The sequence below is a fragment of the Chelonia mydas genome, chromosome 8 (assembly GCF_015237465.2).
Source record: "Chelonia mydas isolate rCheMyd1 chromosome 8, rCheMyd1.pri.v2, whole genome shotgun sequence".
Lineage (NCBI taxonomy): Eukaryota > Metazoa > Chordata > Testudines > Cheloniidae > Chelonia > Chelonia mydas.
The window spans coordinates 9,406,406-9,418,988 of record NC_057854.1 but is presented as its reverse complement, the minus strand read 5'-3'; the positions used below and the strand labels follow the sequence as shown (position 1 = coordinate 9,418,988).

Genomic DNA, 12,583 nt, shown 5'->3' with positions numbered 1-12,583 from the left:
ATCTTCCTGAGTCTGACTGACAGCCTAGACTAATAGCTGTGGGAATATGTTAATTCAAACTGCACAAAAACAATTTAAATGCGAACTGTGGAGGTGGAGGAGAAATTGCACAAGTTGTTGCTTCTGCAGGACAAGCTCATGTATCCCTCCATCTCCCCCGCACCGCCCACACACCCCAAGCTCCCATACCTCTCTGTTTCAGGGAATCACTGCACTCCCACCCTCAAGCCAGTGTCTCTGCGCAACCTCCTTTTCCCCCTACCCTCCGTTCTCCACTTCTCCCTTCCATCCTATACCAGTGTCCTCCATTGTCTTCCACCTACTATTCCAGAGGCTCTGTGTTCCTCCCTTCCCCCCCACAATTACCAAGGTCTCCCATTATCAATCCCCTTGCTAGGGGCTCTGCGTGCACCCTTATGCTCCTCTTATTCTTCTGACTTCTCTCTCTTTCAAGGTGTCAACTGTATTGGGAGGATGGCAGAGTTAAGATGAGGAGTACTGTTATGTTGAAATATGTTAATAGCTGCCCTCGATCAAGAATTACAAACGTGGTTGAAACTGGTAGCTCTGCTAACCAGATAGCGGGGCTCCATACATCCCACATTTCCCTCTTTCATTTTTCCAATGTTCTCCAAAATCAATAGGGTTCTGCCCAGTGATGACTATAACATTCCCTGAGATTTTGGAATTGATCAGATACAAAATTCAAAATTTATGTCACATCCAAAACAGAGTAGTGCCATCAAGCAGAGCATAAGGCCCTGCAAGTTTGGGCAATAAAAAAAAATAATGCCACCACCTCACTCTTACACAGCACTTTTCATCCTTCAATCTCAAAGCACTTTACAAAGGAGGTATCATTATCCCCATTTTACAGAGAGGGAAACTGAGACACAAAGAAGGGAAATCATTTGCCAGTGGCAGAGCCAGGAACAGAACCCAGATCTGAGTTCCACTGAGGCCACACACTTAGCAGCATAACCACTAACTTTGTGGTTCTGAACCCATTTGCTAATTAGCTCTCCAGCTCTTTCGCATTATTGCTCCACAGCTAGTTATGCTTTATATTTTTCATTCAACATGACACGACCCACCTCTTTGTAAGGGTAAGGTATTATTTTAGTTCTAATTCTATGGTGTACCCGTCTCCTATAAATACAAACTGTGAAACGGATCATTTCACAAACACAGCTACCTTAACTAAAAAATAAAGAATTGAGATCAAGTTTTAACAGTATTCACTCTAAAAAAACTATAATCAACAGTACATTAAAAGTTAGTTTTATTCCAACACATCTTGAGAAAAATAATCTGCTGTAACAGAAGTTTAAAGTGACAGAATACTTCCACTTAAATATACTCACCTGCTCAGTTATTGAACTTAAATCATTAGTAGATGAAAAATCTTCCTCTTCATTTTCAAAGAATTCATAGTAGTTCTCCAGAAGTCCCGCCATTATTCTGCTAACTATTTCTTGCTCTTTCAGATCCTCCACATCTGTGTAAATGCTAATAAAGATTCCAAACTATCTTAGTTTAAAGACTAAATCCACCTAATTCTCAAAAATTTCCTGTGAATGGCTTTTATGATCGACTAGACAGCCATTCTTTATTCTTTACATTGAGTCTTGTTTCATATTCTGAACACACAGAATTACAATTTAAGTCCCAACTTCAATGATGTTCCATATGAGCTCTGCCTGCAAGGGATGCATTGTAAGAAGGGGCATTACAGTTTTGTTTTGGATAGTTTACACTTGAAGGTTGATTAAAACAAGCTTATGTAACTAATGTAATTAAAAATCGATCTTTATACAGTAAAGAATGGCACTTTCCTGATTCAGAGGAACTATTATGCAATCAAAGTTAATTTAAACAACTTCCCTCCCTATATGTTTTACACTATTTTTAATATTTGTATAAATACACTATAAGAGACAATATTCTTATGAATAATGATACAACTAGAATAATACAGCAATTATGCAGAGTCACATAAAGGATGGAATGAATTTGTAGAATTAACTTACTGGAAAACATCTGGACCAAAGACTGCAGCCAAAGAACTCGCAGACCAAATTTCTTCATGATGCGATGCTACATTGGCTAAAAATCTACACAGAAACTTTAACAAACTGTAATTAACAGGCGGAAGCTGCTGCAAGAGGAACCTCAACTTTCTTCCAAATTCATCTTCGTTATTATAATCTGTAAAATGTAATAAAAGGATTTTAATCTAAATTAATATAGTTCAGATATTTTTCACATTTGATATTACTATGTATCTTAAATTTTGACTAAAACTAAGCCATTTCACCTCTGAAATTCAAACATATATACCAATCTGCAACCTGACACCCCAAGATTTGAATTTCATTTGCTGCACCAGGACTTCTGACTCCATGCTCCTCCAAATACAAGAGGAAAAAAAAATCCATCACACAAATTGGGGTGAAGAATGGGGTGGGGTCACTGTGGTGGGGTGGTCGTTCCAGCCCTTTTGAGGCTGCACAGACAGGCAGCCAATCAATAAAGGCCTGTGCAGGGCCAATCAGGGGAAGGAAGAGGCAGCCAATCAGGGCTGGGCGAGGCTCTATATAAAGGCTGTCTAGCAGAGAAGAAGGCAGTCTCTCTCTGACTAGAGAGGGAGAAGGATGGGCTCCTGAGGTAAGGAGCCAGCACCTTGGACAGAGCAGTGTTGGGCAGCATTGAGGGAGCAGGAGAGAGCTCAAGCCCCGTAACCTCTCAGGCTGCGGCCCCTGCTACAAAGGGCCAAGAAGGCGCATGGGGCCAAAGGGGAAGCGGCCCAGGGAAGAAAGGCGGACAAGAGGGGAACGAAGGAGGGCAGAAAGAGGCTGCCGCTAGAGGGTCCCTGGGTCGGGACCCAGAGTAGCGGACGGGCCTTGGTCCCCCCCCCCTTCCTCCCTTATACTGCACCTGGCCACAGAGGACTGTGGCCAATACGGACTACAACTTGCCCCTGAGTAAGGGGCTAGACTTTGGGTTGTGGTTGGCCACTGAGGCAGGTGCAAGTCCCAAAGACTGCAGTTAATCCAGCCCCGGAAGGGGGTGAGGCTGGAGTAGTGGGCACTGCGGGAAGGCAGTGTCCTGAAGAGGACGCCGCCGAGTGGGGAGCAACGCGGGTCCCAAGGCAGCAGAGCAGACGAGGGGCAAGACACCACGCCCAGAGAGTGCTCCATGACTGGACAGAGCTAATTTCTGGAGCAACCAGCGGGAGGCACCAGCAGTGGTGAGTCTTGACCCTGTCAGAGGCACTTTTACATCTACCATCCTTATGACTAATACAACATTTCTCTATGGTTCCCCCCCCCTCCCCCCTCAATTCAGTCTCTGTAGTTGTCCTCTCTCCTTACTATATCAGCCTCTCTCAGCAAGAACTTTCACATATTCCTGCAGAGTTCCTCTTCATATCGTGGTGCCACCAGAACACTGAAACATACTAGTCTACATTTATGTGATGCTGTCAGGTGACACTTTTTTACTGTAAACTGGCTTTCTGCAACAAAGCATTTGATGATCTGGACCAAGGGGTTCCCCTCTGCTGCTTAGTTATTCTACCTAGCAAGTCCAATCACCACCTTCCAAGGTATTTGCCCCAGAACACACACCCAGTTGAACTCCCCTCTACAGGCTAGCTCCTACCCTTTCTTCAGATGTATTCTTCTTTAAATATTAAACACTTGTGAACAAGTTCAATTAAAAGCAAGAGACTGTAATATTTTTAAAATCACCATGAAGTCTAACAACTAATTATCAGCATCAAGATATAAAACCCTACAGCGTTCCATATTGTTGAACGATTAGTCAGGGAAACTCCTTTTACAGATAGGAAAAGTCATAGGAGGAGGAGCAGCAGCAGCAGCAGAATTGGTCACAACTTGGACCAAAACAGGGTACTCTTTCTTCTCGGACAGAAACCCACTATACCTTTTCTATTCTGGGTAGGGAAATCGAGGAGTTGTCTGAAAGTTAATGAATGGACACTCGGTCAGCAAGACAAAAAAAATAAAAATGACGGAAACATGTTGGTTTGAAACATCAAAAAGTAAAGCAGAAAGCACTATTGTGTAAAAGCATAAGTGCAGTGGTGCCATTTGGTAATTCTGTAGGATTCTTCCATTTGGGGAAAATGACCATGGGTAAGGGAGTGGTAAACCTGTATTATCTGAACCCCTGTGCAACTGGCTACAGAAGAACAATTAATCTCATCAGTGCAGTAAAACAAAGCTGAATAAAGTGGTAATACTTTCTTTTAACATATAACAGACAGTCAACTTCACTTTAGACTAAGTTTAGGAAACAGAGCAATGCAAAGAAGAAAACACTTTCCCACAAAAATCACAACCGGTTTTGCCCTTTAAAAAAAATCTGTTAGTCTGTCTAAAATTTAAGTTCTGAATGACACAGTCAAAGACCTGAAGTGAGAAAGTACTTATCTGTAAGTGAAGTCCTCTGAATGTAGTCCATGGATACATACTTCTGAGACACATGGCCTATGGCATCAGGGTCAAATTCACACTTCAATTAGTAAAGACACTTGCCTTCGAGGAACCACCATTAGGCCTGCACAGAACGAGCCTTAAAGGGTATATATGCCACACCTTGTAAACATAACTTGCAGTTATATAACAACCTACAGAGCAGAGTGAACCAGTTCAAGATAGAGGATGCTACAGAAAACCATGTACCAAAAACCACTAACATCTTCTGATAACTCTACTTATTTCAGTCATTCCTTTCCTAAATTGTAATTGATTTATAATCCTGGAAATTAAGTAGAGATATGGGTCTATTAGACATTTAAAATGTAAATAAAGCATGATAAAATGCTGTTAAAAACCTTCAACCTGAAAAAGGGGAAATCAATCTTTCTAGTTAAATGTTTCTCCTAGTGGTGTAAGTATTTAGTTACATCCAGGAAACAAAACAAAAGACACTTTCAAGAGCTTCATGAAATCACTTGGGGTTTTTTTTTAATTTATAAAGAGGGCAAAATTATGCACTTTTTTCATCTTAAACATATAATTCTCATGCATGTGTACTAATATAAAAATAAACTAAGTACCAAATATCCTGTAATACAACAGATCCTTAAAAGTTTACACAAGATATGGGGAATAGGGAAGGTCAAGACATACAAGAATCCCAAACATATATATGCATGGGAATTATGACAACTGAAAATAGCCCATATACTATATAACGTGAGGTGGAATCCCTCCAAAATCTGGTCCATGATGAAATAAAAATTAGTTACAAATCTGATGAGTAACAAAGAGAAACTGGGATGGACAGCTGTATTAGAGAACAGAACTACAGCCATTAATCTTTCCCCTGTGACTTAAATGCTGTGTTATGGAATCTTCTTTTGCAAAAATATAAATAAAATAAGAATCCACAAGGTATATCGCAAGTCTTCCCAAATAATGTGATTCACCATTAGCTAATCTGGTGAAGTGAGAAATTAGCTAAACACATTGAGACAAAATAGCAATCATCGTAAAAATAAAATTTAATCTACTGCTGTCCACCTCAGTTTCTCATTATTACTATGGGACTGCTGTTCAGACGAATGGTATATGGGTGCCTCATCTTTAGGACATCCATTCAGATCTGACCCAGATTGTTAGTAGCCAAAAGTTATCATCTCAGGGATACTGGCGTACTATATGAAATGAGTTGGTGTGCAGTTTCTATTAACCAGCTATCCAGATACCCTCACTAAAACGTTGAACATGAATTGGTTATCAGCTAAATAGGCATGGAAACTGAACTACCGTCTCACCTTTCAGCATTGATACACAGGGGCAAAACAATGCTGGGAAACTTGACCTAAAACCTTGCCCCATGCTGTATCCCACTATAAACCAGTAGGGCTGCTGCCATGAAAGCTGTCAAGCCTACGCTTGTCATAGCACTAAACTCAAAACATGGAAACTTAAATTACTTTACCCTAACAGAATACATAAACAAAAGAGAAAAAAAAATCATACCAGAAAAGAACAAGGATAAACAACAGTGAGTAATGTTGTCAAAAGCCTATAGATGACACTGGGAACTATAGAAAGCACCCATTAATTTACAAGGTGTGGTACAACTATGCCTATATACCCTTTGAGGAACGCACAATGTGTTACTAATAGCAGTGCTGCAAGACAAAAGCTTTTACTAGTCAAGTTATGAATTAACTCCTCCACGCTACACAACACAGCAAAAGGCCAAGACCCAGGAGAGTGGATACATATAGACAAAATTTGGGAATTAAAAAAGGTAGCAAATATAGGTGGCAATTGGAACAAAAAGGGTTCTATGGCAGAGAGAAAACAAAATTAGCTGTTACATGCTGACCACCACGCCTTCTACAGGAATGGAATGTAACTGAAGAATACACTAAAAGGGTAAAATTCACACTAAAGGAGGTCTGCTCAAGACTCCGCCTCCTTGTCACTAAAGCCCTGAATCAAGAGCATGGTCAAACCACATGCAATAAGTAGGAAGGAAGCGGGGATGGGGAGAAGAGAAAAGGGTTCCATCCTGATTCTCAGTTGATCATGATGGAGTGGGCTGTTTGGATCCAGTAGCCCTGCCCAAACTTGCATATCCAACATCCCACAAATCCATGCACAGGATGATAGGGGGCTTGGAAAAAGGTTGATATGGAGGTTATCCAGCTGCTTAACTGTCTGCCTGCAAGCAACTGGTGAATTCCATCTCTCAGCCCATAAATAGTTATTTGAACAGAGCCTATTTACTTGGAAGGGAGAATTGTATTCAAAATAAAAGTGTATCTATATACATATAGAACACTAAAGGAAAGTCTTGGAATCACTTAAACTTTTTGATTTACTGAATGATGCCTTAAAGCCACTTGTTACCTCCCAATTCCTATTCAAAATAATTCTCATTACCTTGAGAAAGTTGCATCAAATGAATATGCAAGCTGCCTGGGATCACCGGCTCTGGAAGTTCTTGAAGAAAAAATCTAAGAAGGCTAATAGCTGAGGGTACATCTGCTTCTTTAACCAAGTCCACGTCTTCTCCATTATCATATCTTTTCCGAAGCCACTCCACTGTCTCAGCATTCCCATTGACTTGAAAAAGTCCTTCTTGTTCCAGACCTCCTAAATCAGTAGAAAGTTGCAAAAATAAATTCAGTCCCAACTCTTGGTTTATCTGATGTTTACTATAAATCCATCATTTTTATGAATTACAATTGATAATTGTAGATTCAAGATTAAACACATGCATTTTACAAGATCATGGCAAAGCAAGTTATTTCGTAGAATTTCTCTGAAACCCAACCCCCAAACATGCCTGTACCTTATTTGAAAGTATAATAGCCAGATAAAATATTCTCCAGCCCAAAAAGATAATTTCCTACAAAGTACTGTACTTGGTTGGTTATCATTTCTTCTAAATACTGTGATTGAATCAAAGGTAACTGCAGAAGTAAAGGAGTGAAACACACAACACGGAAATTAGAAACTAAAAAAAAGTTTGACCCATGAAAACGTAGTTTCTCAAGGCAAGAATAAAATATAAAAACAGTAATGCTAATTAAAATCAATTAAGACATGTTCCTGATTTAAAATACAGTAGATAAATACATACCATGTTCCTCAATATAGTCCACAACATGGCGGACTATGAATGGAACCTCATTGTCTGGTTGCCCTTCTTGCTGCAGCTCATCAAGTGGAATTCCAAATATTTTGTTAGCTAGAACAGAGTTGCAGTTACTCAAGGAAGGGGAGGAGCTCTTCCTCATATCTTTTTGCAGCCAAAAATCAAAGCTGTCTTTTCTGTCAAATGAAAGGAATTAAAACTAAGACAATGTTTATGATGGGGCTAGAAGACTAAGAAAATGACACTGATATTTTACATGTATGTATGTATGTTCATTAGCATTTAAATACTTTCCAACCTCTGTTGGATCACAAGTATGAAACATTTTCATTAGGCTCATTAATCCAAGCACAGTAGAACATATGGGGATTGTTCCTCTTGATCCCTTCTGTAGATATGTTTTGATCAAATCAGATAAATCAGCAGCAAAGCTGGTTGACATTCAGCAAAATTCCAGTTACTGGACAATTATTCAAGTAATGGTCAACTTGCTTTAGAGAGTCTGATTTTCCCCACCCTATTTCTAACTGAGCTTCTTAGTAAGCTTTGGACAATCCACCGGAGATAATTTTCTGAGTATATTAAATTGAACTTCCATGCACCAAACTTGATGAAGAGGAACACAGATGAACGAGACTACCAAAAACTGCTGGTATAAAATAGTCTTGTCGAGTTCTGTTCTGTCAACATAACTATGCAAGATGGAGCTATGTGAAAAGCTAAAATCTGGTGTTCTACAGCTGCAATACCACCAGAATTTCTACGGAATCTGAAAACACCGCAGCCTATGCAACTCAGCGTCCATGAAATGTATTTGCAAAAGACTTTAATGTTTAAACCAATTTCTAAATAAACTTTTAATGCCTGTCTCGCTCTTAAAATATTTTTATTGAAAATTCCCATGAAAAATCTCTCAGGTTGACCAGTGACCTAGTAGTAGCATTCTTCCTACCACGCAGAAAACTGCTTGCTGATCTTTGCTCCACCAGTGATCTAAGAGGGATTGAAAATGTTGTGGAGGCAGTGTAATTCAACCCTAGGAAGCAGCTACTGATCCAGCTTCTTAAGTTGAGTCATTGATCAATACAGGCACAGAAGGATGGTGTCTTAAAAGTACACTACGAAGTACTAGTAAAGATGTATATAAAATAGGTGCATACTATTTCAGAGCTGTCTCAAAATAAGCTACTTTTGTTATAACAGAGGAAGTTGCCCTCTTCTGGAGAAAGAACAGCAAAAGAAAAAATATGCTTGGTTAGACTCAGGTGGCCACTCAAGTGCCCATTGGAAAATACTATATATACACAGACTATTACTAAAAGTATGTTTTACATGCAAGTGGATTATCCTTAATTTATGAGTGGATTGTCAAACTGCAATGCACCAGGCAGATCAGAATCCACAAACTTTCCTACTTCAATTTTAAAAAAGCAAGACTTAACAGCAGTGTAAGGAAACTTACCTCAGAGTACTTAAACACCCAAGTTTAAAAAATATTTTCTACGCCAGCTGCCCTCACTGACCAAGCATTCTTTTGTCATTTACGGTTGTTTGAGATTATGGCAGAAGATCAGCCGGTAGTTCCTCATTGAAGAAGAGCAGAATTCGATCAGTACTTCAGCAGTTAATCTAAAAATATGAAAAATATTGTAAGGTCCTTCATGTTTTATTTTTTTTAAAAATACTTGCAAGTCTAAATATTAGTTTTGAAAGATTCTCGGGGTCAATAAAAAACAAATGTGACTTAAGAACCAACTTAATGCTTCCTCCAACCTGGCTCACATGCAGCAACACTCAGACATGCATAATCCATTTTGTTTACACAGTAGTTAATCAAAGCTTAATCATGAAGTTTTAATTAGCTTTAATAATCATGAAATTGAAGTTTAAAAATCCCATTATCTAAAACATTCATTTTTTCTTATGCACTAATCACCGAGGTGTAAACATTTGAGAGTCATGTGTTATAAAGCACACATCAGAATTGACCCCCGTTTTAAAAACCAATAACTGAGATTTTGAGTTAGGTCTTGCCTACTCAGATATAGGTATTCCAGGATAGCTCTTCATGTGGACACACTGTTCAGGATTAAAACTGATTTATTCCAAATAATTACTCCATTCACAAAGCGGAATAATTATTCCAGAATAAGGGTCACTTTTCTTCCTGAACAGTGTCCACACAGGGAGCTATTCCAAAATAGCTACATTATTAAATTGCTAGATCGCTTATTCTGCAATAGCTATGCCGGTCAATTTCCCTGTGTAGAGGAGGTCTTCACCTTCAGTTAAACCCACTGAAGTCAGAAGCACTTTGACTGTAAATTTGAGGGAAGGGAATTTTTTTTTATTATATGCTAGTACAGTGCACAGCACAAGTAACCAGAGACAATATGGATGCAGTGAGCATTACAGACAGTGCTACATATGTGCCAGACACCTCCTAGCTGAAGGACTAAACCTACCAGCCGAAGTAAATATGAAAAACAGGATTAGTGAGCACAGACCACGTAGGTACAAGGACAATGCATTGGAAGACATCCAGCCCAGTCTGTGCACGGCTTGGAAAAGTGAGGCTTTACACCCATGCTTAGAAAGTCCATCTTTCATATCTGCTTCTGGCTTTTAAATACATGCATTTAAATCTCCACTTCCCTCCACCTTCTAAAAGGGGAAGGCATTCAACCCTTCTTCCCATCCCCCACCTCTGTTTCTTAGCTGCTGGAGAAAGATCAGGGTCCTCCACTATTCTCCTCCTATAGCCTTCATTTTATGGATCTTTTTTCTTTTAAAGTCTGTCTCTGCTGCTGTTCAGCTTTCCCAAGCAGCAGCTTGACTGTCATGATTCTTGACAGTGAATCACTAGGTCTTGATAATTTTACTCTATTGGTATTTAGCAAAGCAATGAGCAGCAGCAGAGATGCTGGAGCTGTCTAACCTCAGAAACATAAGTTTCAATTTGCAATAAAGTAGATTCTCTCAAGTAGATAGGCTAGGGGAATATTTTTAAATGGAAGCTTAGCTCTGCAGAAACTGATGGCTTCAGCACCTTCATTCACCAGGGAAAGTTTCCCACACACCACTAACTAGCAGTTTTTCCAAGCTCTGCACACATCTCCTTATAGCACCATATGAAAGTGAATGTGTGTTTCTGAAAGCCAGCTCAAAAAGTTCCTTTCCACTTTAACCCAAATAATATGAAAAGGTTTGAAAAGCAGTCCACTCAACAATAATCCTTTACCAAGTAAGTATTTTATGGACATTTTTAAATGCCATGTTACACAGGTTAAGAACTTTTTTTCCCCTTAAGGAGTGTTATCCATATAAAGGTATTATCACTATGTAAGTAAGTTCATATTAAAGGACTTCTTTAAAGGCATATTTTTCTCCCAAAGTCATAATGGAATAAACAACAATACATTAGGTGACCATTTGAACCCAATTTTTCACCTTTTAAAGTTATAGGAGTTGCCATGCATTTGCTAAATGAAGGATGTTTACCTTCAGCACAATGTGGTTATTCCTGTTCATGGTAAACTGTTCACAGCTTAGTTTATATGTAATGTGCACAAAAGGAATATTTTGTAAAATTTGGCAAAGTTACTGTCATTTTCCCCAAACAAAAAAAAGCCACTAGCTAAAAACACAATGAAAACCCAGTGAAAAATGTCACTGAATGTGAAATGAAACAAAAACCACTATGCAATGCACATTATAAGCATTCCTCAAATATAAAGTACACATTGTCTAAAATGAAAAGCTTGCAATTCTATAAGAACACAATAATTAAATCCCCAGCCTACTAAATACAGGCTTACAGGTTTGTTGTTTCTATCTTCAAACCCAGACACTGTTTCACCAATTTATTCACTTTTCCAGCCCCAATCCATTATGAAATTTCAACTAGAACAATCCAAATATGTTAAACTATGCTTGATTAATACTGAATTGACTGTTCTTCCCCCATGATTTTTCTTCTAGAACTTTTCCTTTTGTAAAGCTAGATTTGCGGTAGAAGACTGGATCTTTAATTCTGAATACTAGTAAAGAAGAAAGGAAACTTCAGATTATGTTCCCTCAGCCATGCTTCAGTCTTTTCTTTACTGTTCTGGGATCAACCTCTGAAACGGTTAGGGGATCAGTCATATTACTACATAATGGAAAGGCTCCATAATTTTATGAATCATTTTCAATTCTGTCCTTATGCAGTTCTTAGTGATTAATTAGCTCAAACCAGATTTCCACCAAGACAGTTACAGTAGTGTCATCTACCTGTAATATATCAAATCCTTACAAAAACTCTTGATTACTTTTGTAAATTTGGCTGTTTGTAAAATCCCTTTGTTGTGTAAAATGTATGTTTTGATCAGTGTTCCTTCTCCATGTAAATTTCAACAGACATGGTAGATGGATGCAAACATACAGATATAAAGACACTATCACCTGAGTTCTACCAAGTGTAATTGGGAATATGGACTATCATTCCTTTTTCAATCAACCAACCAAGAGGGTGAGGATAGTTATGGAAGCAGTTTTGAAATTTCAGCATACTTTAAAGCTGAGTTAGGTGGCATTTCTTTCTCAAAAAAATAAGAAATGAAATGAAGAATCAGGAGTTTCAGATGACTGCATCTGAGAATCTGTCAACTTTTGCATTCCATTTTTTGCTGTCTGAGCAAACGACAGTCCTCCTGGTCATAGTTCCCTCTGAATTCTTAGACAACCTCAGCAGCTTAGACAAAGTATTCTGCAGTATTCCTTTTCAGGTGTAAAATCAGTAATGTTAAAGTGAGAATGCATTTTCTCCTGTATGGATGAATACCTTTAGGAATGATCTAGCCAGTTCTCCTGTTCAGCCAGCCATCTTTGAACTATCAATGCTGATTCTTATAGGTTCTTCCTTTTCCTCTATTTTATCACTTGCAGCATCTAATGG

The 12,583-nt window shown here is 38.8% G+C and overlaps 1 protein-coding gene across 5 annotated transcripts in view; it reads right to left on the bottom strand.

Moving 5' to 3' along the window:
- FAM13B (family with sequence similarity 13 member B) overlaps positions 1-12,583 on the bottom strand; it is a 76,614-nt gene that overhangs the window by 52,286 nt on the left and 11,745 nt on the right. For 2 of the 5 annotated variants that reach the window (XM_037906145.2, XM_037906146.2), the window contains exons 2-7: positions 9,110-9,276; positions 7,633-7,823; positions 6,930-7,142; positions 4,458-4,514; positions 2,031-2,217; positions 1,365-1,509 (exon numbers count right to left, since the gene is read on the bottom strand). In XM_037906145.2, coding sequence (XP_037762073.1) covers positions 1,365-1,509; positions 2,031-2,217; positions 4,458-4,514; positions 6,930-7,142; positions 7,633-7,789 — 759 coding nt within the window. In that variant the 5' untranslated portion in view covers positions 7,790-7,823; positions 9,110-9,276. Of the gene's footprint in view, positions 1-1,364; positions 1,510-2,030; positions 2,218-4,457; positions 4,600-6,929; positions 7,143-7,632; positions 7,824-9,109; positions 9,277-12,583 lie in introns of those variants that run through there. The other 3 variants (XM_037906147.2, XM_037906148.2, XM_037906150.2) reach the window with 2 other exon arrangements.